The 26,651-nt window shown below is 42.4% G+C and overlaps 1 protein-coding gene across 1 annotated transcript in view; it reads right to left on the bottom strand.

Moving 5' to 3' along the window:
* LOC145406333 (alpha-(1,3)-fucosyltransferase C-like) overlaps window positions 1-26,651 on the bottom strand; it is a 250,582-nt gene that overhangs the window by 170,017 nt on the left and 53,914 nt on the right. The window contains exon 3 of the mRNA XM_080277497.1: window positions 21,322-21,496. Coding sequence (XP_080133623.1) covers window positions 21,322-21,496 — 175 coding nt within the window. The remainder of the gene's footprint in view (window positions 1-21,321; window positions 21,497-26,651) is intronic.

The following is a 26,651-nucleotide window of genomic DNA, read 5'->3' as shown; positions in this document are numbered from 1 at the left end:
ACAGATAGTACAGGATTACATGACAACAGTAGAAAATCAGTACCTGACATGATATCACAGGTGAAATAAATACGTTGGAACAAAGGTAAAATACAAAATAATGGTCCAGACAACATGGTTCTGTATTTGATTCAAGATGCCCATCATATCGCTGAGTTTCTCTTATGATTGAGTCTGATGTCATCAGTAAACCCCCTTGTGCACATTACATTTTCTGTAAGTGCATTTGACATGATCAGAGAAAATGCCACGAGAACAGGTTGGACTCACGCACAAAGGAAAACATTCCCATGTATTTTATTTGACCCAAAAATTGGCTATAACGGAATAAATTGTATACCATCATCTTCCCTGATGTTTATCTGATACGATAAGCTAATAAAAACACACAGAACTGATGAGTAAAAGTACTGTGGAAGTACCGAAACGAAGTGAAAATACTGTTGTTCAGCAATGAAAATAGTTGCCCAAAACTGTAGCACAAAACTTTGCTTGCATGATGCAAGAGCTAAGCATATGTCTAGATGCAGAATTTCACGAGCTTTCATGTGGTATTGGTGGGATTCTGATATGACCAATAGTTTTCGAGTAGATTGCCCAAAATTGCGTGCGTGCTCCCTCCCCCCCTGAACTAAAAATCAAGAGAATGCCAACTATTTGAGAATGTTACTCGGGAATAGACACTTTCCCGTATGATGCACCAAATATGGATGCATTTCATGCTAAAACATAAGTTTTGGTGAATACTTTTGTCCGGAATTGCCTAACTGGCATCTATTCAGACTGCCACTGCAAGTGTGGCATAGTGCGTCATTGGTTCTTCTTCAGACTAAAAAACGTTTTGACTCGTGTTGAGTCACTGTGAGCAAGGGGGTAAATTACTATTGTTTATGACAGTAAATGACATTCGACCTCGAATGTGCCTTATTATGATGTGATACCTTGTGAACGTTGCGTACTGTAAGGTACTGTTCCTGCCTTAGGGAGACATTATATCCTGACTGTGTGTCAAAATTCTGGTAAGTTTCATCAATGAACTATATGGCTGTGGATGATAATTCGTGAGATATGGCCTCTTAAGTGACTACAGTGTGTAAGTTAATGGTAGAGTTTTATGCACATCCTAACTGTGCAAGTCATAGGAAGGCTTTAATGTGAGTATGTGATGAAAAAAAAAAAAAACTGACACATTTGGTAGCTGCATTTACTCCTGCATTATTGTAAGAAAAATAATTATTTACATGGGAGGTGGAGGGGCAAACCCCAGAGTTCACTGTCTATAAACTTCGGTCCATGTGAAGATCTACTACTACGTAGAATTTCGTGTGTCCACTAAAAGCTATGGTGTGTCCCCCTGGGGATGGCAATCAGTGGCCTCACCCTGTCTAAAACATGACCAGGGTTTGCATCTACCAGTATGCAAAATTTCGTATAACTAGGAAAAAAACATGACTCTAGATAAAGACTGTGGCCAGGAACACAGGGTTTCCCGCTGTCCTAGTGGGAATTGGCCATTGGGAATCTCACTCTGCCTAAAATGTTGCCCAGTAATACCTTATCACTGGGCAAAATTTGATGCCCTTTGGTATAAAGTTATGGCGTTCTCACACACCCTATGTGGGTGGGTATCGGGGCTTCCACTGTGCCTTAAATGGCTGGGGTAAAAAATTATAATGCATAATTTTATAATTCTAGGTTAAACACCATGACCATGCCCAGTGGTTTTGCTGGGAATCCGATGGGCTGCACCTTCCACCATAAGGAACAACTCTCAGTGGTTCCATGTTCTCAAAAGGAGGCCAGGTTGAACCTATAAATATGCAAAATATCCTGGTCAAAGTTGCTCTACCACAGTCTTGTATTCATTACAACATTACTTAACACAACCTTATCATATAGCAAGGGATTCCAGTACAGATAGTTACACTTTTGGGTATTTAACTCACACTACCTTCACATGGCTGTGCACAAACTTAATTTAAGATGTCTTTTGTGACTTCCCTGGTAGTGATCATTACCTTATTTCACTATGGACAGCTGGCAATTCACCCATACCATGTATTTCTCGTTTTGGTCTGAACCAGGCATCTATCTATCTATCTATCTATAGCCTGACACCTTAATCCCGCAAAGGGTGGCTGCAGACAAAATGCCTCCAAGTTGCTCTGTCACCCACTATGTGACTACCCTCCCCCCATCTCACTGCCCCCTCCCTCATGTACCTCTCAACTCCATCCCTCCACCTCATCCCCCGTCTTCCCCTCCCCCTCCCTCCCTTCATCTCACCTACATACACCCTCTTAGTCAGTCTTTCATTCTCCATATGTCCAAACAACCTCAGTGTATTTCTCCTAATCTTCAGAACCACATCCACATCCACCCCACAACGTTCTTTCACTTCTTCATTCGTCAACCTCTCCCTCCATGTCACTCCATATGCTCCTCTCAAGTAGCTCACTTCCACTGCTCTCACTCTTGACTTGTTCCCCTCTTGCAAGGGCCATGCCTCGCTTCCATACGTCAGGGTAGGGATCACAATACCATCATGCAGTGACTTCTTAACTTACCTCTCTATTTCTCATCACTGCTTTCAGAGAACCAACAACCTTCCTTCCCTGTTGTACCTTTTCACGCACTTCTTCCCCCAGGGTTCCATCCTTACTCATCACACTACCCCAGTACTTGAATGCACTCACATTCTCCATATCCTCGCCATCCAACCTCACAATGCATTCTGTGACTTCATTCCTCTCAAACACCATAACTTTACTCTTGTTTACATTAACTTTCAGATTCCTCTTCCTACACACTGTCCCAAATTCATTCACCAAACCTTGCAAAGCCCATTCATCTTTACTCAACAATACTGTATCATCAGCAAACAACAACACCGGAATCTTCCAAATCCCATCCTCATTCATTAGAGCCAGACCCACATCCACTGCCCTACCTTGCACCTCCTTTACAACCCCATCCATGTATATATTAAACAGCCATGGAGACATTACACAACCTTGTTTCAGTCCCACACTGAAATCAAAGCACTCACTCAGCTCACCATCCACTCCCACCGTAGCCCTAGCTTCTGCGTACATACTCTTCACAGCACTCAACAATTTCCCTTCCACTCCATATATTCTCAATACCTTCCACATACCTTGTCTATCTATTCAGTCATAAGTTCTCTCCAAGTCCATGAAGGGAGCATACACTTTCTTTCCCTTCTCTAGATACTTCTCCATTAAACATCTTAGAGCAGATATCTGATCTACACACCCTTTTCCCTTCCTAAATCCCCCTTGTTCTTCTCCAACTAGCTCCTCTGTTATATGCCTAACCACACTAACAAGGTAAACACCCCTATGGTTACCACATACTTCTCTCTACCTTTTTCAATTGTATAAAGGAACAATTATACCTGATTTCCAGTCCTCCGGAACCCTTTCCTCTTTCCCAGCCAATCTACACAACTTCCATATCCACTCCACTACAATCTCACCCCCATACCTCAGCATTTCACCACACCAGGCATACTGGGATGTATTTGGGATATTAGTGCTCAGTGCATATAGGAGGATAGATATAGATATAATATTGAAGAAGCTGTATTGCGTTTCACCCCTACTCTTTACCAGGCATGTATGACGGCAGTTCCAAAAACAGCTGGATCCAGTTCTTATGTGCCTTTATCCTCATGGAATGGCGAGTGTGCGACAGCCCACAGGCCCTCGGAATTGCATACACTTTTTCACTGCACACAGGCAAAACAGGCTATTAAAGGTGGAGTTCCATTGTCCATGCTAAATGGGCGTGGACTTTAACCCCTAAAAGACGAGTGTCCCATATGCTGTCCAAGGGTATTAACCCACCACATCCCGGCAAGTTATTCACCAATGACCCTCCTCCCCCAGTCCTGGCAGAGTTTCGATTTCTTTCTTTTTTTTTTTTTGCTAAAACCTCCGCTTTTTATGAGAAACATCAATAATTCAGAGAGAAAGTGCTCAGTTGAGTTTAGAAATACCAGTACAGGTAACCGTACCCTCACCTTGGTACCGTCTTCTCTCAGGCCAGATTCCAGAGAAGACGTTTTCTTGGGAGGGGTAACTATTCCAAACCACTCATTATATGTAAATATTTATTTATTTAGTACGAATTTATATGTAGTACAAGAGTATATTGGTTTTCACACAATAATATCAACATTATAAGCGTTGTTCACTCACCAAACACATCAACATATGGCACCTTCCTTTACAACGTTACTGCCTCATCACTTCTGCTTGTTTCTTCCCCTGGCTTGTTTCTTCCTTTGTTGTCCACCTCGGGAATCACTTTCACCTTGCATTTCATCTTTGGAGAGACCATGGTGCAATATGTCTTTACTGGCCAGGTCACTGCTAACAGTTGAGTTGCCAAGAAAATGGGGTGCAGGGGGGGAGGGGGGTCACGTGGGGCCAGGCATTATCTCCCCCTGGCATTGGGTAGAGGAAGGTCTCCCACATGTGCCTACCAAAAACCACCCGTGAAACTCGAAAAATGTGCAAATGACGGTCCTCGCAATTGGAAAACGTATGGATATGTCGTAGGGTGTCACTGTGACAAAACATGGCAACGTATCCATATGTCATTGGGATGCCTTGGACTAAGGCCAAAAAGATGGGTGTCTGCATATGCAGTCATGCCCCCTTCACAACCCAAACCCACCCCACCCACCCCACCCCCTACCACCAAACCCACACACCACCCACCCCCACCCTCACCCCTCCACCTTTTCCCCCTGTCCTCCCCCCACAACCCACCACCCCACCCCCAAACCCCCACCACCCCAAACTCCCCCGAGCACCCTACCACCCCTAACCCCCACCCTCCCAACACCGCTACCCTCCCCACTGCCTCCCCCATCCCCCACAACCCCTACAACCCTCAATCCCCCCAACCACTCCCCCATCACCCCCCACTCCCCCCACCCCCCACCATCCCCCCACCACCCACCACCCTCTACTGCCCAACCCCTAGCCCCACCACCCCCATCCCCCTACCCTCCTCCACCCTCACCCAGACACCCCCACATCCCCAAACCCCCCACACACCCCAAACAACCCCACCCCTCCAACCCTCACTGCCACCCCCACCCTTTTCCCCCAACCCCCCATCCCACTTACCACCCCCACCTATCACCGCCACCCTCATCGTCCACCTCCTCCAAGCACCTAGTCCCCATCTCACACCCCTTACAACCTCCACTCCCCACACACCCCCCTCCACAAATCCCTCACCATATCGCACCTGCCAATTGTGCCCATCCAGAGCTTCTATCAAAACATTCTGATGCCAATCTTTTATGGGTTAAAGAATACACGAAGCAGCTTTTGGGCAGTGCATGTGTTTCCTGAATGCCTCCCCCCCCCCCATGCCCCACGTTTTGGAAACATGTGCCGATGATATGGGGGAATACTCACCAACGATTCCACCAGGGCTAATGGTCAGCTAGGATACCGTGATTGAGTAAAAAAAAAAGTTGCTATTGTTTTATGTAACTCATTTGTATTGTTTCCTCAAATACATGGCTCAAGGACACAGTGGTATTCCATATGCCATGTTTCGTCCATTAAGGATAGTATTCACTATACCATGCTTCATCACCCGGGGACAATAGTCTGTATGCCATGCTTTGCTGTCCAGGGAAGAGGTCATTGGCTTTCCTGTTGGCCTCAGTCAGTAGTGTGTGGGAGCAGGAAATGATGTTGGTTAGGTGTTGACTAGTCGCAATCCTTCCAGTTCCTAAAATAATCTCTGTTGTTTTGCATTTGTAAATTCCTTGAAATTTTGGTAAATGAGCGCCTTTGTAGGGCTTGTAGAAATGATGGATTTTCTTTGTATATGTCTAAGTGAAGTTTTAGGAAGATGATATGCATTATAGACATTCTTCTTCCTGTGAAGTCATCCAGATACACTGGATATGTTTCCAGGCAGCACCAAGACATGGGATTATTTTGACTTAGAAAACACGTGTGACATAACCTAGTAACACGTGATTTTATTAAATTTATGCTATTATGGGCTTCCCGGTTATTTTATTTTATTTTTTTTATGCGAGGAAGAAGGAACCAAAGGCCATGAGCCCGCAGTAACAGTTCCCTCCAAGAGAAAAACAAAATACAATAGAGAGCCAAATTCAAGATCCGATCATTTTGAGATGCCTGGACACACTACGTTTGAAAGACTGGAGATCATAGGCAGCAGGAAATACAGACAGAGGGAGACAGTTCCAGAGCTGACCTGTTGCATAAATAAAAGACTGGGAGTAACGGTTAACTCTTGCATTAGAGAGTTGGACAGAAAAGGGATGAGAGTTTGCTGCCAGACGGGTGCTACGCGCCCGTCGTAGAGGTGGAGGAATGCAAGCAGACAGTTCAGAGGAGCAGTGACCATTAAAGTAGCGATAGAAAAGAGATAAAGATGCAACAGTGCGGCGAAGAGACAGAGGTTGAAGGGAGTCAGTAAGAGGAGGAGAGTTAATGAGACGAAAAGCCTTTGACTCCACCCTATTGAGAAGAGCTGTATGTGGGGAGCCTCCCCACACATGAGAGTTGTACTCCACACAGGGGCGGATAAAACCCCTGTATAGAGTCAACAATTGTGCAGGGGTAAAGAAAGAGCTGAGTCGGCTTAGCACACCCAATCTCTTGGAAGCAGATTTTACAAGAGATGCAATATGATCTTTCCAAGATAAGTCCCGAGTAAATGAAACCCCAAGCATGTTCAAGGATGATGCAGGATTAAGCTGAATATTATTAAACATTAGTGGGTATACCTGTGGAAGATTTTGTCGGGTTGATAGATGTAAGAACTGAGTCTTAGATGCATTAAAGACAACCATATTATTTTTACCCCAGTCGGAGATATGAGCCAAGTCAGACATTAGGTGTGCCATAGCCTCATCCCTTGTTTCTTGAAGTAACTGTTGAGATGGGCGTTGCGGGAACCGAATGGAAAGGTGAAGGGTGGAGTCATCAGCGTATGAGTGCATAGGGTTAGATGTACAGCTTAGAAGATCATTGATGAATAAAAGGAAGAGAGTTGGTGATAGGACAGAGCCCTGAGAAACACCACTGTTGATAGATCTAGGACAAGAACGATGGCCGTCTACAACAGCGGCTATAGAACGACCAGAAAGGAAGCTAGTGATGAAGGCACAGATAGAAGGATAGAAACCGTAGGAGGGCAGTTTGGAAATTAAAGATTTATGCCAGACTCGATCGAAAGTCTTTGAGATGTCAAGTGCAATGGCAAAGCTTTCTCCAAAGTCCCGAAAGGAGGATGATCAGGAGTCTGAAAGGTAGGTGAGAAGATCGCCAGTGGAGCGTCCCTGACGGAACCCATACTGACGATCGGAAAGAAGGTTGTGATAGGAAAGATGCCTTAAAATTTTTCTATTAAGAATTGACTCGAAAACTTTTGAAATACAGGACGTTAAAGCAATTGGACGATAGTTGGAGGGTTGGGAGTGGTCACCCTTCTTTGGGACTGGCTGAATGAGAGCAAACTTCCAGCAAGAAGGAAAGGTACAAGTTGACAGACAAAGGCGAAATAGTTTGCCTAGGCAGGGTGTAAGCACAGAAGCACAGTCCTTGAGAACGACAGGAGGGACCCCATCAGGCCCATATGCCTTGTTAGTACTGAGGCCAGTGATGGCAGAAAATACAACAACTGAAGAAATTTTAATGTCAGGCATGAGGAAGTCAGAGGGGGGAAGTGATGGAGGAACAGCACCGGAATCGTCTAAGGTGGAATTGGAGGAGAAAGTCTGTGCGAAGAGATCTGCTTTATCAGTAGAAGAAATAGCTACAGAACCATCAGAGTAGAAAGAGGAGGGAAGGATGATGAGGTAAAGTTGTTAGAAAGATTTTTGGCAAGGTGCCAGAAGGAGCGGGAAGAATTCGAGTTGGAGAGTTGAGAGCATTTAGTATGGATGAAATTATTTTTAGTAGAGCGAAGGACAGACTTAGCACGATTCCGGGCAAAAACATAAAGATTATGTGATTCAGGGGTGGGTTGGCTCCGGTACCTTTTGTAGGCCTTCTCCTTGCCTATTCTTATTCAGAACTTCCTTTCTGAGAGGGTTTCAGGTGCGTATGGGATGTGAGTTATCTCCATTGCATACTAAGGAGGAATCTTCTGAGTGTGGCACACTCAGGAGATGTCTTCTGTGTAGGGCATTATTTGTTGTTGCAGTTAATGCAATAGTGGAGCTCGTGCCGAGGGTGTGAAGAGCTCCTCATCGAAGATGACTCCTCTGTCTCATTTGCCGCATCCCGTATGTTGGTACCAGGGCATTGAATGCAACTTGAAATAGACAGTGTTCTTACCTGGCTACAGAAGCGTGGTTTCAGATCCTACTCATCTTAGACTGTTCCAATTCACTTCTGCCATGTTGACGGGTTGCAAATGGTAGGCAATGGCGACTATCATCCACTCACTTCACCTGCTCCCAGTCCGACATGTATGCAACAGATTAACTCTGCAACTGTCTCCCCCCATCTTTATTTCCTACTGCCTATGATCTACAGTCGTCGAAACACAGTGTATCCAGGCATCTCAAAATGAACGTTTCTTGAATTTGGGTCTTTGTTATTTTGTTCCTGATATTTTTTTGTCTTGGAGGGAACAGTTTGTGGGCTCGTGGCCTTTGTTGCATAAAAAAAAAAAATTGATGTAGGGGTGCCTACTTCCTCCATCACATATATTATTCTATTTGTGTGCCTGCTTTCCTCTATTCCTACATCCTACTTTCCTTCTTGTCACTTTTTCTTACTAGTCCTCTCCCCCGGAGAGGCTCAGGGACTGGTATTGTTTTCACTCAGTTTGTCTGTTTGTTCGTTTGTTTGTTTATTTGTCTGTCTGTCTGTCTATCTGTCTGTTAACAACTTTACACGAAAACCATTGGTGCGATTTTGACTAATATTACAGGGATGATGGGTTATTTCCTTCCGATCACCTGATTAAATCTGGGGTCAAATTGGGTCACGGCCAGGCTATGGGCCCTAAAATATATATATACAGTATATATATATATATATACAGTATATATATATATATATATATATATATATATATATATATATATATATATATATATATATATATATATATATATATATATATATATATATATATATATATATATATATATATATATATATATATATATATATATATATATATATATATATACAGTATATATATATATATATATATATATATATATATATATATATATATATATATATATATATATATACAAAAATCATTAAAGACCAAGGCGTAGCCATTGTTCACTATTTTTCTGTTGATCTTTTCAAGTTTTCTTACACATTGTTTTACACTATGATTCAGGTTGTAGATAATATGTCCAAGATCCATGTCGTAACTATATTTTATTAATTATTTATTTTCATTTTTCCTAGGACGTTTCGTGTATCCTTACACATCATCAGCGACTGTAATATAGATACAATACACTACAAAAGATGACATATACAACATAAACCTATACAATATATATACTGAAATGTACAACAACGACTAATAAAAGTGTAGAGTTACAAAAGTATGGATAAAAGAGACAAACCCTTTAGGTGAAGTCAAGTATGAGCTACAGTTAAAAGAGTATGGATAAAAGAGACAAACCTTATAGGTGTAGTCAGCTATGAGCTACGTGGTTGACTGCGAAGGTTGTATGGGTGAGTGGGTGTTTGTGGCTGTGTAGTGTTGCCAGTTGTGTTATTGTGTGTGTAATGTTCATTTGTAATTGTCGCTGCTTGTGGTCGGGCCTTTGTGTATTTAAACAGTTTGAGGGTACGATCTAGTCCGGTAGTTTGGTTGTTTATGGCCGGCGTGTTTTCACGTATGAGAAGTGCTTCTGCCAGTTGCAGTCTAATGTGGTCATGACATTTTTTTATTATATTAGTATTTTCTATTAGAACTTGTCTGTTTATTGATGTGTGATGTTGAGTCATATGATCTTTTATAGAACCGGATTGTAGGTGCATGGTTAAACGTCTGCTTAGTGTGGTTGTGGTCATACCAATATATTTCATGTGACGAAGTTTACAACCTTCGTGTGGGCAAGTGAATTCATAAACTACATTGGTATGTTGAAGTTTGTTGGTTTGTTGAGCTGTGTTGTTTTTCATAATCATGTTGCTAACTTTCCTGTTTTTATAGTAAATAATTAAACTGAGCTTGTCTGAGGGGATAACACATGATGTGTTACGTGTCACAATCTCTCTAAGTACACGTTCATCCGTTTTATAAGCAGGGGACATCTGATTACCATAATACACAACCTGAATCATAGTGTAAAACAATGTGTAAGAAAACTTGAAAAGATCAACAGAAAAATAGTGAACAATGGCTACGCCTTGGTCTTTAATGATTTTTGTATAAAAGAAAACATTCTGCCTAACTATACTAATATATATATATATATATATATATATATATATATATATATATATATATATATATATATATATATATATATATATATATATATATTTAACCTCCTCATCTTCAGTTTGTGCTGCTGTGCTCTTAGTAATCCTGATGACTCTGCACCTTATTCTTATCCATGAACCTGTTAGTTTTATCATTTTTCGTGATCCATGGCATTTTGTCCGCCTTTGTGCATTTTTAAGTCTCCCCAACCTTGGTTTTGGAAAATTTTGAAAAGCTCTGTCTCCCAGGCTGTCACGGCTGGAGGGTGTCATTTTACTGGGTGCCAGCCCCTATTGTACTGCAAAGGAATGAGTGTGCAGATGAAGTATCTATCTGTGCTATCTCTGTCAGACTTCTTCCATACAGGAATTACTTCCCCATGATCAATGCTGTTGTACTGACCTCCTGGTTACATGTTTGGAAGATGCTTCCTGTTTTCAACAAACTCAGGGAGGGGGTGACGGAAATTAGCCCAGGAACTTATCTAACCTTATCTGTCACTGGGAAATTGCCATGGCCCGCCTATGGATAAGTCATTGCCTACGCACCTAATGCAGTACCATCTCCTGGAGAACAGAATCCTTCCTTATTATGATGATTTCCTTGTTTCTTTAACTACCTAACACTTGTTTCAGCATCGTAGTTTAGGAGGTGAATGCCATCGATATTTGTCTAGGTTTTGTGCAGGAAATGGATCTTACCTTCTTTTCTCAGTCCATACAGAGGAAGCATGTATCATGGAAGGAGACACCTTCACTCTCTTGGGGAAAACTTTCTTGTTTTGAATATCGTTTTATCTTGTATATCTGATATTTATGTTTGAATCTTAAGTGCAGAGTCTTTCTTCCTTTTTTAAATATTTTTTTTCTTAATTTGACCTAGCTGTTGTTGAGCAGGATCATTGACTTTTGATACCAGGATTTTGCACTGTAAACAAGCAATCAATCTCTTGGTAGTGATGCAAAGTGTAACAAGCCACAATTATAACTGCAACTATGTCTCTCTTGTCATTATAATCAAAGGGGGTATCAAATTTTATGGTACAGTTGAAGTCTTTCTAACATCCACCTTAACTTTAAGAAATCAAGAGATTTCTAGTGGCACGTAAAATCGTCTGATGTTAGCAAGAATAGAACAGACTAGCACATTAACCCATCACCAGCTATGCCCCCAGCTACCAACCCTTACCCACATAGTTTCCCATGAAAGATATGTAATACTCACCTTGACGAAATTTCCCTCATGGATCTGTTTTCCAATAATCTTGAACTTATTTTCACTATCGGCCCCTTATAGTCCGGCAGCTTAGGACCTCATTTCAAGACGATGGGGACATGCCAGATAAAAGCACCAATATCTTTTCTCGTATTAGGGTCCTATTTTTTATTCTGAGACCGGCGCCAAACAATCTGAGCAATCTCCTACATGTATGAGACATCTCTATAATTCTTTGATATTTCCAGATATATAAAAATCAGGAAAAATAAGGGCAGTTGGTTAGAAAGTGACATTTAAGTTCCTGCATGCAATAAAACCACCACATTTATTGATTTCATGTATTTTCTTATTGTTTTACTGATGAAAGCTGCTATCTAGACCAAGTAGAGTGCTGGAGAATTTAATCATTAGTAGTATCAAAGGTGACGTTCAACCGTGTCCATTGCAATGTTATAATGAATGGGTCAATTTTTAATTGATTTCATTTCATGTTTTGCAGGTTTCAAGACAAGTGTAAATGATCTGACGATGGACTGGTCATAGTGTGCAGTGTGTCAGCAGACAACCTCTGAGCCCCTCCGCTGTCCTTTGAATGCACATGGAGCAGACAAGTTAGCAACAGCTGCCTATGCATCCTTCATGAAAAATGTAACACATTTCAGAAAACTGAACTGTCTGCCAGTACCACTGGTATTTGGTGCTGACATTAGCGTGGATGAGTTCATTTAGAGTCAGGCACACTGGCACCAATCATGCCATGCACAGTTTAATGCAAACAGACTGGCAAGGGATAGGAAGAGGGAGAGGGATGAGATCCTGAAAGTAGTACTGCGGAAGACAGACACTATGTCCCTAGATAAGGCAATCTGTATTTTCTGTACCAAGCAAGATGGACTTTTGCATGAGTTCAGCACTTTACGGGCAGATAATAACGTTCGATCCATGGCCAGAGATCTCCAAGAGACTGACTTAGTGACCAAAATTGAATGAATTTGGGATCTCATTGCATTAGAGGCAAAGTATCACCCGGCTTGCCTTGTTGGACTGTGAAATCGCCATCGGTTCTTAATGCGGCAAAGGGAAAATTCCCAAGATGATATGACATAAGGGAAACAACTCCAAGCAAGGGCTTTTACTGAGCTCGTTATCCCCCTTGAAAATGAAGTAGAAGATGGCATATTCTTCTTAACGTTTGCCTCACTCTGGCAGTTATATGAAAGTCGCCTTGCTGATGTTGGCATCATGATTGAAATCAACAAAGTTTGCTTCAAGGAACAAGTACTGAAATACTTTCCACATGCCCAAGAGCAAAGTAATGGAAAGAATGCTATACTTGTGTTTGAACAAGGATTACAGCAGATGTTGAAGCAGGTTATGAAGTACAACTATGAGGGAGATGCACTATTTTTGGCAAATGTTGCCAGAAGTGTGCGTGATGAAATCTTCCACTCTAAGGGGTTCAAGTTTAATGGCTCCTTCCCTCCTGATTGCCAGCAGAGCTCAGTCCCAACCACTCTCAAGTCCTTGGTGACCATGCTAATGAGTGGGGCTGACCTTGGAGATCAGGAGTCCACAGATCCCCAGGCCTGTCTCACAGTCTACAGATCATTTTGTTCAAATGCAAGAAGAAAGCTGGTGGGAAGGAGAAATGTTTAAATGCTAAATCACGACATTCTCTGGAATGTGAATCACCCCTACCCCTGTACATTGGTCCAAACATCCACACACAGATAGGTCCAAGAAGCTAATTACATTGTTGTATTAGCTGGGTCCAAGTGTCAACCATGACTGTGTGCTCCAAGTTGAAAGTAATTTGGTTACTGCCGTCTGTCAAAACCTGAAAGCAAAAGGTGTTGTGTGTCCAGTACAGATGCACCAAGGCATCTTCACAGTGGGTGTCCTAGGAGGGTGTCCTAGGAAACTTTGATCACAACTCCTCAAGCACAACAGCAAAAGTTTTTTTTTTTTTTTTTTTTTTTTCATAGGACATTCATCAGCCTTTTTCAGTTCCCCACCAAGTGCAATGAAGGTCAAGTGTAGGACAGAATAAGCCTACTGTCTCTAGAAACAAAGACAAACCATCAGCTGCCAGACAACTATACTACTGTGCTATCTGTAGCTTTTCATAAGACTGTGGCTGTTTCAAAACCACCACATGACATCAAACCTGTCCATGGGCACTTGGGAGAGGCACGGGATAAGGAGAAACAGTGGCTGGAACATGCCAGTCAGCTGATGGGACAGGAAGAGCTGGTCAAGGGTGATGCTATGACCTGGTCAGCCTACCATGCCACACTTCAAGGCAGTCCTGCTGACCTACTGCCTGTCTTCACTCAACTCATGCCACTCTTCAGTGAGAAGGCTGCTACACCTGTCATGATCAAGCATGGGATGGATGTCCTGCACAAAGCCACACAGTTCCTGAATCCTGGACAGATTCCAGTCATTGCCTTGGATGTTTGCACTGGCCAAGATGGTTCAGTGGCGCTGGCCTCATACACATGGTAAAGGAAAGTATGTGGTCATGTTTGGTGGTCTTCATGTCGAAATGGCAGTGTGGAAAACACTAGGTGACTACTTAGAGGCTTCTGGCTGGACGACTGCTCTAACCGAGGTGGCTATTGCATCCTTCGGCACAGCCGACTCTTTTCTGAAGACATCACCTCTGACCAGGACTAGACATGCCCACCAAGTCAGTGCTCTGGCATTGGCCAAGCTGCAAAATTATGCCTTTCTAAAGATGGTGGCTGAAGGTCCTACTGATGATGCAACCAAAGAGACATGGAGACGAGGCATGATCGTTAAGAGTCCAACATTCCAGTACTGGGATACCATCTTGAACATGGAACTTCTGGGCTTGATCTTTGTCCGAGCTCATAGAGAACGAGATTTCTCCCTGAATGTTGAGTCACTGAAAGTTTTGGTGCCATGGTTCTTTGCACTTGATCACGACAACCATGCCAGGTGGATACCTGTGCATATTCGAGACATAGAGAGTCTTCCTCCAACAATCAAAGAGGAATTTGAAGCCAATGGCACGTGTGTTATTCCAAAAACAACCAGAAGATTCACTGCCACACCAATCGACCAGGCACATAAGCAGAACAATGAGCTTGTGAAGGAAACTGGAGGTGCTGTAGGCCTAACTGAATACCCTTCAGCCTTTCAGAAATGGATGATAGCTGGACCTGAACAGGCATGACTTATGATAGAGTTTGAGAAGCAATACTTTCACATCTTGCAAGATGACATTCAGCTCCACCAAAAGGAAAGTCTATCTGCTCAAAGGACATCTCGAGAGCAAGCAAGGGGTCTTGTCCAGGTCATCAGTGAGATAGGCAACCCATTCCTAGATGGAGGTCCTGAGCTTCTTTCACTTAACACACGAAATGAGATTGATGACTCTATGGTAAAAACAGTCTGCACTGTAGAGGGGGTGGAAAGGGCTCAATATGTTTCCCACAAAAAGTCAGTGATAACTAACCTCTCAAAATCTATCCATGAGCCAATCAAGAACAACTCCTTGCCCCTTTTCTCATCGCCATCACCAAAGACGAAAAGCATGCAAGCAGGGCAAGTTGCAATGCTGAAAGATGATGTGGCACTATTTTCCCGCCTGTACATAGTCATGCAGCACGCAGTGCAGACATGGGAACATTTTTCAAACATGAAAATCACCCATATCCACCTTCCCTCTCAGAAAGAGGAAAACTGCAACAGGGACAGAAGTCTGACCTTATAGGAATTCTGATGCAGGATACACAGAAAGAGCCACCTACTGCTTTTAATGTGAGTGTTTGATGGTGCTGCAGTGGTACACTTTCTCCCAGTCACCAGTATCAGTACGTTTGATGAAAACGCAAACAGAGTGTTTGTTTCACACATAATCAAGCAGCTAGACACCTCCTTCTGCAGGTGTCTAGCTGCTTGATTATGTTGATGTGGTTTGGGACAGCTATATTAAGAGCAGCATCAAAGAATCAACGAGAAAGAAACGAGGAAAAGGTGTAAGGAGAAAGGTAGTAGGGCAGACAAAAGTGCCACGCAAATGGCCTGATTTCCTTCATGATCCTGACATTAAGCAGGAACTTGCAATTCCTCTCAGACAAGACTGGCTCTACTGACTGTGCAGATGGAAAGCAGATGTTTATAACATCGGGTGCCACAGTGATCAGCATAGGTACTGTACGCCACCATGTAATCGTGAAGAGGCCGACACAAGGCTTGTGATCCACCTGCTGGATGCACTAGATTCTAGTGCATCTGGTACATCCTATTTCTAGTGACTAGAAATAGGATGTACCAGTTGTTTGGTACGTACTGTTGATACTGATGTCATTGTCATTCTCATTGGCAAGTTTCATTTTATAGTCGCCAAGCAGACATTTGGGTTGCCTGTGGCGGTGGCAAAAACGTCAAGTATCTGCACATCAGTATCATCTGTCATGCCCTGGGGAAAGAGATGTTCATGGCACTCCCAGTATTCCACAGCTTCACAGCGTGTGACACAACATCCACATTCTCTGGAAAAGGGAAGAAATCGACATGGGAATAATGGAGTGCATACCCTGAGGTCACTGAAGCCTTCAATTACTTAGTGGCACATCCCCACGCCGCAGTGACAGTGGATTCCCAATAGTTCCAGCTACTGGAACACGTCACCGTCATTATCTATGACAAGACCAGCAGTTTAGAGTCTGTGAATGAAGCACGCAGAGAGCTCTTCTGCCAGAAGAAGAGGACAATAGAGAAAATTCCTCCAATATAAGAGGCTCTGCTACAGCACACAAAGCGTGTTGCATACCAGGCTGGACTCTGGGCAACATGTGACCAAGTCCAACAACAGACCCCATCTGCAGAAGGGTGTAGTTGGACACTTGACATTAAGTCGAAGTCCTGTCTGGAGCATCTGCCCATGGCAGCAAATGGTTGTAATAAACTTGTCAGATGTGTCTACAAAAGTGCTAGCGGCTGTGAGGCAAGAAGTATGTGCAAGAAGTCAGGATGGAGATTCACTGAACTCTGTAGCTGCACTTGTGAAAAGTGGCTGGATAGAAAATAAACCTGCACACAACTCTACACTGTCCTACACTGCTGCATCCAGTATTGTGGTATATTTTCCTCAAAGCACTAACATGCACACATGTAATATTGTGCCAAAGAAAGTGTTCTGTGTATTCGGCAATTATAATGTTATCTAAAGTTCATTATGTACATTCTTAACCATGTTAATAAGCCTTCTACTGTTGTTAGTGAAATGTGCCCAAAAATAGAATTAAATGATACTTTGTATTCTACTACTAATATGTACATTTCAGAGATTTTTCTTGGTCCAGACATCAAGCTGTGACAGTACAATAATTATAAAATAATTAAACTGCAAAAAAACTTTTCAGTCCTGATGCATATATATTAGTTATGACCACGCAACAGATGAGTCAAATTTTACCCCCATTTTTCACATACGTAAATTTCTGAATTGTACAAAAAAAAAAATCATAGATGTGATATGGTGCTTGGATTGCTTGGCGCCGGTCTCAGATTCAAAACTAGGACCCTAAAGAAAAACAGAAAAAAAAAAAAAAAAGAAATGGTGCTCTTATCCAGCATGTCCAAATAATTTTAATAATCTGCCTCACTATTAACCACGAGCCTTCTTTTTATCATGAACATATTTTGTAATATAAACCGACTTTTTCCCATTGACTTACTATCCCCGTCGGCCTATTGTTTGCACGGACCTATTTTACACCATGAACCTATTTTCCACTCTGGATTTATTTCCCGTGCTCTGACCTGCTTCCCTCCCATTGACCTATTTTTCCCCTATGGACCTATTTCCTTTTGAAGTTATCTCCATATATCTATGTTACCCATGGACCTATTTTAGTCCCTTGGACTTACATGGGTTCTTCATAATTTCTTGGCCTAGCCCAGAAACAAAGGGAGTAACCACAAGTTTTGCGTATGACTGTCTACTGTAATACGTCATAGACTACTGTATATACAGGAACTCAAATCCCTGTCTATTTGTTTGCAGGTGAGGTCCTTTGAATATCGGCAGGTTTAAGCAAATCCTAAAAATGGACAAGAAACAAGCCCGTACTATGATCTAGTAGAGTGATCCCTTTGTTATCACGTACTTGGTTAGAGCGGCTTTTGTTATCATTGCGAGATGAAAAACTTCACTCCTTCCGTTATCATGCATTTTTCGTAAAAAAAAAAAAAAAAATCGCACATTTGATCAGGTTTCTGCCGACAATGATGGTGTAAAATCGATGGTTTATGATGGATTTGAGAGATTCAGAGTTAAGGCCCAGTGCAAGGAGTTGATCGCAGGTGATGGAGACTACTAACTCTCCAACCCCTGGCCTCAGAACCCCTTACCTAAAACGCATCTCAGGCTTTTTTATGATACATGTTTTGTCTTTATTGTGCCATTTCCATAATTTTCTATTAGCCTAACCATTCCTCTGTATTTCTGTTAATTGCCATACTCGTATCACTTTCTTTGTATTTATTGGGTCTAAACTGTTGCAGAAGAAAATATTTGGGTTTACAAGTGGGATGCCCAGTACCATATAAGATAAATCCCATAGGTTCTGTGCTTTTATTGTCTAAAAATTTTGTTATCACGCACTAGTCATAGCACCAATTATGTCCAATAACCAAGGGATCAATGTGTCTCCAAAAAAGCATATGACCCCTAAAGAAATCCATAAAACATAGTTAGTACGTTTGATGAGGAACCTCCCTGTTATTCCACCATAAAAAAGTGGGCTGATGATTTCACTGGGGCAGGGAGAGCACCGAGGATGACCCATGGTCGGGAGGCCCAAAATCGTTGACTACTGATGATCAAGTGAAGACCCTTCACTGCATGGTCTTGAATGACAGACTTTTGCCTGGGCAACAGATAGTCAACTCCATGGGCATCAGTATTGGCTCAGTGTACACTGTTTTGACTGACATCTTGGGTATGAGTAAGCTGTCTGCAAGATGGGTGCCCAAAATGTTGGCTGATCCAGCCAATTTCTTCTGGAGATATGTGACCCAGGATGAGACATGAGTTCAGAAAAAAAATAAAGCAAGGAATGGAAATACCATGGTTTTGCACCTCCCCAAAAATTCAACTGAGTCATCTGTCGGCAAGGTGATGGCTTCAGTGTTTTGGGACGCTGAGGGAGTTCTCATAATAACTTCTTGCAAGAGGGCCAGATTATTAATGGGACCTATTTTACATCAGATTTGTGTCATCTGAAAGAAATAATCAAAGAGAAATGGAGAGGAAAGATGTGAGCGGGCTTGCAGTTGTTCCAGGGCAATGCCCGTCCGCATGGCAAAGGTGGCAGTGGCTGAAGCAGCCATCTGTGCCTTTGAACTGTTCCCTCATGATCCTCACTCACCCAACCTAGATCCATCTGACTTCTGCCTGTATCCTAAACTGAAATCCCACCTGCATGGTCATTCTTTTCAGATTGATGAAGTCATCCATGCTGTTGAGGTGTATTTGGAAGTTCAAGATGCAACCTTCTTCCGTGACGGGATAGCAATGCTTGAAGATTGGTGGACTAAGTGCACTGAACTTATGGAAGATCATGGTGAGAAATAAAAGAGAACAATCCCATCTCCTGTGACGATTTTTGGGTGAAACCAAGAACTTTTTGAAGGTCCCACGTACATTGCACTTGCACCATATCCCTATTTTTCCTTCATGGACTTGTTTCCCCTCAAATGATCTTTCATCTGCATGGACCTATTTTACCCATGGGCCTAATATCCCTCCATAGACTTATTTTCTCCCATGGACTTAATTCCTACAGATGAGGACATCCAAAATCCTAAGATGAACCTCTTTTCTCCCATGGACCCATTTCTTCCATGAACCTTCTTTATTCATTGGGCATATGTTTCCATTTTGGCACATATCACAGGGGACATATCCTTCATGGATCTATTATCCAACATGAACCTATTCTAGCCTTGGACCTATTTACTCCATAGAACTACAGCATTCCCCACAGAAGCTATTTTCCTTCATCCACCAACCTACCCATTTACCTATACATCTACCTGCCCACATGGTGCATTAAGCCAGTTTGCTGGCATGTCCTTCAGAAAGCCGCACATCCTCCTAAACCTTCCTACCCAGAAAGCCCACTCAACCACTTAATCTACTTGCCAACCCAGAGAGCCCTCCCATCCAAACAATAAGGCCATTCACCTACCCACAAAGCTCATTCCCATGCACATGCCCAACCCGCCCAAGCACCCCAACTATTCACACACCCATCCACTTTGCCCACCTACCCCACACCACCCACTTACTCTTCCAACACCAACCACCTACGCACCTCACCCAACACACCCATACACCTACCACACCATGCCCACCCACCAAACTTAGTCTTCCCATTTCACCCACTAAGCCCACCCCAACCACTTCTCGCATTCAACCCATTTCACCCACAACACCTGCAAACACTGGCCATCAACCCGGCCATTCTGTCCACCCACCCCAACCTCTCCACCCACCTCACCTGTCCAACAATCCTTCCCACCCACCCCACACACAGTACTTACCCCCACTGTCTACCCCCGCACCCTCCACCCATCAACACATCAACATATCCACCAGGCCACCAATCTCGAACCTCCCCAAAATGACTTGCAACTTTTCTCACACACACACACACACACACACACACACACACACACACACACACACACACACACACACACACACACACACACACACACACACACACACACACACACACACACACACACACACAGGGACAGCTACTTATTTAGTAAGGATATACTACATCGTCATTTCACAACAGCACTAAACTTATCAGTGAACTTTCCAAACCGTCCCAGTGGTGATACAACAAAAGAGGAAGGGAAAAAATGCATTCGCTTATTCTGTGAGATGTATCTGATCACCTTATGAAATTTAAAGTTTTTTTTTTTTTTTATCAAAGCCATGATATATCTCAATATGTCTATGGTTGGGGCTAGATACAGATGCAAATATCCCCGTCGAGACGAATTAAGAATATATACGAATGGAAAATTTTCTTGAGAAAGAAATATTTTCGTAAAAGCAAGATTACACGTGTTAAAACCATTTGTTATTACCGTTCTTACACCTTTGATTTTCTTTATTCCAAAAAAATTTTCTAGTGAAAAAGAATAATGATGTCAAATATTCTGTTGTGTAATTTCCATACGTCACTCCAAAACATTGTGATTACTAGTGTTAAATTTACTGTTCAAAATTTTCATCACCCTAATCAACCCAGTAGCAAGTATTCATGAGCAGAGAATCATCCGAACTAAATATGGTTGTTACAAGTTTCTCGTCGTTACATAGTTCCAGAACATTTTTTTTTTTTAAACAAGAGTACTGGTGTAAACATGGATCTTTATTTTCTTCGATCCAGAACAGACTTTTGTTGAATAACGGTTTACCGAATCAAAGTGACTGTTACCATTATTTTTTTTCATTTTCATATCTTATCATATTTCAGAACATGATTTCCTTGAGGAAAGGGTCACTGACTTCACAGCTGCTGATATTATAATTATCACTCTTACCTCATTCCAGTACAGAATTATTTTGAGTGGAGGATTATTGGTGTCGTATTGGCCAGGCTCGGTGAACATGTCCATGGGTTCATCGGGCACATCCACAACGGGATCCTCATAGGGAAGGTGGGTTGAGTCCCCTAGTTCCAGTGGGTCCGTCTGCCTCACCGACGCACTGGACATCCTGATACAATGGAAGTTCAGTTTAATGCTTTCAGTGTGAAGAGGCCCTACCTGAACCTTACCAATAGAACAAAACATAATCTCACACGACAACCTAACTGTAGGTCACCTAATCTAATGAACTTATTATTCTTGATATAAACTACCCAAACAAAAGTTAATCATACTTTCTACCGTCCACTGGGATCAAATCTTCAATGGATCTCAATGGACTAGGGTGTACTAATAAGAAAATGTATTACAATGTTAGCTTTTTTTTTAATGGTAATTTCAAAATTGCCCATTTTTTCAAAGGATTATATATTATAAGAGCTTGAGATAAGCCTGTCATAGGTACACTAATTAATGAATAAAGTAAAAATCCAGTGTGTTACCATGGAGCTATTAGTTTTTTCGGCACTGAAAGCTTGTTTGGCTTTGTTTTAGATCTGGTGGGATCTTGGATCTGAATAAATAGCAGTCTGATGGCAACTCTCCTGGAAACAACACCCAATGAGTTGTAGATGATTCCTGGGACTTTTCTCATTTTTGCACTGTTGTTGTTGTTGTTGTTGTTGTTGATCAACCCTTGTCAATCTGATCGAGCAAACCTGTCGACTGCAGATCAGCAACTGACCCTATAGGGCAATCCCATACATTGTGTACACTGATGATATTGTGTCTCCATCATAGTGTGACATGTGCTAAGGAGAGCTGGGTGACATTCGTACCTTGAACTAAGCATAGCTGGATGACCTCAGTCGTATCTATTTAAGGACACCTCCGAAGAGTGAATGTCAGGAGAGGGAGACTGTAATATAGTGTTCTGAACTACGTGTTGTATAGCCTTCCATGTGAAGTTACAGTAGTATGAAGGTGTCTTCACTGCTAATGCTGGAATGTCTGAAGGTGGAATAATTTTGCACCGGATATGCTAATGCTTCTGTGGTGATCGTCTTTTGTGTCTGGATGTGTTGCGTGCCTCTGTCATGGAATGGCAGGGTTTTTTATGCATTGGCAAGGCCCCTGCATAGAACTGTTTGCCTGTTAATGAATGTAGTCTCCGACAGAAAGGATTTTAATTCTAGAGCATAAGTCAGCTGTGGGAGTGGTTCTGATGCACCCAATGGCGATGCGTATTACGTCGTTTTGTATATATATATATATATATATATATATATATATATATATATATATATATATATAAGTGATCGTAATGGGGGATATGAATGGAAAAGTAGGCACGGGTCCTGAGAATGACATAATGGGTTGTTATGGAGTACCAGGAGAAAATAATGGGAAGCGACTAAAGGATATGTGTTAGGAGACGAGGTTGTGCATTTGTAACTCGTATTCCAAACACAAAGAGGCACATAGTATACATGGTATAGAGGGACCGGGGATAGTGTTGAAAGAAGCCTTATTGATTTACGTGCTCATAGAGAGGTCGATGATGGGAATGGGACGAGGGCCGTGAGAGTACGATGTGGAGGTCTGTCAGGTATGCCAGATCAAGCTGAGAGGAGTGAGTTGTATCAGAAGAGAAATGAGCAGTCAGGGAGAAAGACTGAAAGTTGAGAAGCTGAGGATCAAAGAAATGCCAGATGATTACAGGACCAAAGAAGAGGAGGAGTTAGAATCACTGAACTGGAATGAAATGGATATGGACAGCCTGTGTAATGCATATATGGATTGCTTAGTTAGGAATGATGTGGTGTGGCAAGAGTAACATCAAAAAAGAAAGGTACGGCATGGTGGGATGAAGAGGTTAAGAGAGCAATGGAGGAAAAGAGGAAGAAGTGGCTAAAGTGGTTACAGGACAGGGGTTCAGTTGAAATAAGAACCGAATACATTGAGTGCAAGAAGCAAATAAAGAGACTAGTGAAGAGGAAAAAGAAGGAGGTAAATGATGATCTAGGAAGAAAAATGAATGAGAACTTCTCTGAAAATAGGAAGTTCTTCTGAAAAGAAGTGCAGAAATGTAAAAGTGAAAGTGGAAAGAAATGTGATGGTGTGAAGGATGTACAGTACATGGTAGATTACTAACCCATGGGGATGAAGTAAGGACCAGATGGAAAAAAATATTTTAAATGTCTGATGAATGAGAATAGAGAGAAGGGAGGGGGTTAAACATGTTTGGTTTAGGGGTTGTGCAGGGAAGGAATGCAGTGCCAAGAGACGAGACATTCGCACAGGTGAAGAGTGCTGTGAAGTGGCTGAAAAATGGGAAAGCAGCTGGAATTGATGAGGTGTATGCAGAGATGCTTAAGTGTAGTGGAGAGAATGGAATGAAGTGCTTGTTGGAGATATGTAAGGAGGCATGGATAAGTGAAACTGTACCTGCAGAGTGAAAAAAGGCTGTGAGTGTACCCTTGTACAAAGATAAAGGTGAGCGAAGTAAGTGTAAGAATTATCGTGGCATCAGTTTATTGAGTGTGGTAGGGGCGGTATATGGATGAATTATTATAAAGAAGGTAAGAAATTCTAGTGAGTGATGAATAAGGGTAGCTTTAGGAGTGGCAGAGGATGTGTGGATCAAATATTTGTAGTGAGACAGATAGCCGAGAAGGCTTGTGAGAAGGACCATAAAGTCTATCTATCTATCTATTGCCAGACGTCTCAATCCCGTTTGGGGTGGCCACAAACAAATCGCCTCCATGTCGCGGTCCCCCGCCATTTCACTGCCCTGCTCCCAACTCACACATCCCTCTCTCATATACCTCTCCACCCCATCCCTCCATCTCATCCTCGGCCTCCCTCTCCCTCTTCCCCCCTCCACCTCACTCACATACACTCTCTTCGTCAGTCTTTCACCCTCCATCCTCTCCACATGGCCAAACCACCTCAGTGTGTTCCTCATAACGCTTCCTATCACATCCACATCCACACCACAACACTCCTTTATATCCTCATTCGTCAGCCTGTCTCTCCATGTGACTCCAGAGGCTTCTCTTAAAAACTCATTTCCACTGCTTTCACTCTTGGCTTGTGTCCTTCCAACAACGTCCAAGCTTCACTTCCATACGTTAGAGTTGGTGTCACAATACTGTCATGTAGTAACTTTTTCACTTCCATGCTCACTTTCCTGTTTCTTATCACTGGTTTCAAAGAACCAGCAACCTTTCTTCCCTGCTATACCCTTTCAAGCACTTCACCATCCAAACCTCCATCCTTACTCATCACACTACCCAAGTACTAAAACGTACTCACATTTTCCAATTCCTCACCATCCAACCTTGCTGTACATTCACTGACTTCACCTCTCTCAAAGACCATCACTTTACTCTTCCCTACATTCACCTTTAGATTTCGTTTCTTACACACTCTCCCAAACTCATCCACCAAGCCTTGCAGCTCCCCTTCGTCTTCACTCAACAACACAGTATCATCTGCAAACAACAGTACAGGATGTTTCCAAACACTATCCTCTCTCACCAGGGCCACTCCAACATCCACTACCCTACCTTGTACCTCTTTTATTACCCCATCCATGTACAGATTGAACAACCATGGAGACATGACACATCCATGTTTCAACCCAACTTTCAAAGAGAAAAATTCACTTAGTTCACCATCCACACGCACTGCAGCCTTCGCACCATTGTATATACTCTTCACAGCATTCAACAACTTCCCATCTACCCCATATATTCTTAACACTTTCCACAATCCTTGTCTATCCACTCTGTCATATGCTTTCTCCAAATCCATGAAAGCCGCATACAACTTCTTTCCCTTCTTTAGAAACATTTCCACTAAAGATCTAAGAATGAATATCTGATCTACACAACCACTTCCCTTCCTAAAGCCTCCCTGTTCTTCTCCAACTAATTTCTCTGCTCTTTCTCTAACTCTGTCAATAAGTATCCTACCATACACTTTTCCTATTATACTAAGAAGACAAATGCCCCTATGATTACCACACACTTTTTTTTTCCCCTTTTCCTTTGTACAAGGGAATAATTATACCTGACTTCCAATCCTCCGGGACTCTACCTTCCTCCCAGGCCAATCTGCACATCTTCCACATCCATTCTACTACTATCTCTCCCCCATGCTTCAGCATTTCACCACACACTCCATCAATTCCTGGGGCTTTCCCCGATTTAACTTTCTTCATTGCTTCCACAACTTCTATCCTACTTATTTCTTCCTGTCTTCTCACCTCCCTCCTTCTCCCAGCCATTCCCCATCCTCTATGTTCAACAATTCCTTAAAGTGTTCTCTCCATCTGCTCACTTTTTCTCCCTTCTCCACTAGTAATCTACCATTTTTATCTTTCACTCCCCTGCTAACTTCACTTCCACCATGTCTTACTCTTTTCACCTCTTTCCAGAACATTTTCTTACAGTCCCTCCACTTTACACTCAAATTCCTTCCAAATTCCTCATCCACTCTCTTCTTACTCTCTCTTACTAATCTTTTCACCTCTCTCTTTCTTTCTACATATAACTCTCTCTTCCGCCTCTCAAATTCTTCCACGCCCCTATTTCTCATCCATTCATTGTATGCTTTCTTCTTTTGTGCCACAGCCTGTCTCACCTCTTGAGTCCACCACGCTGTTCCTTGCACCCCCCTCCGTCTTCTCTTCCTTCCACACACCACATCACATGCTGCACATATTTCTTCTGTAAATATCCTACACACACCTTCCACGTCTCCCATCTGCTCCAATTCATATTTGCCCAATCGTTCCTCCACTTCTCTCTTATACCTTGCCTTTTTCTCATCCTCTTGTAACCTTTCCACTCTCCTTGCAACTACTCCTTCCTCTCGTCTTTCCCTTCTTCTATTCCTCCATCTTACTTGAATCCTAATTCTGGCCACCACCAAGTAGTGGTCAGAAAGTCCACTCCCCCAACCTCTATAAGCTCTTGCATCCATTACACATCTTCGCATCCTTTCATCCACACACACTTAATCAATCATTGCCTTCCTTTCATTCAGTTCACCACCCACCCTTCTCATCACTCGCCATGTATACCTGTGGATCATTTTATGCCTGAAGAGGGTAATGGCTATCACCAACCCCCTCCCAGAACAAATGTCCACTAACGCACTCCCATTCTCATCTATCTCAGCAGGCACACCCCACTCACCAACTATTCCATCCACCTTCACATTCCCAACTTTACCATTCATATCACCGATCAAAAACACTCTCTCATTTCTTCCAA

Source organism: Coenobita brevimanus, chromosome 8 (assembly GCF_032717465.1).
Source record: "Coenobita brevimanus isolate Jiangsu-jjx chromosome 8, ASM3271746v2, whole genome shotgun sequence".
Lineage (NCBI taxonomy): Eukaryota > Metazoa > Arthropoda > Malacostraca > Decapoda > Coenobitidae > Coenobita > Coenobita brevimanus.
This window is presented reverse-complemented; position numbering and strand designations above follow the sequence as displayed.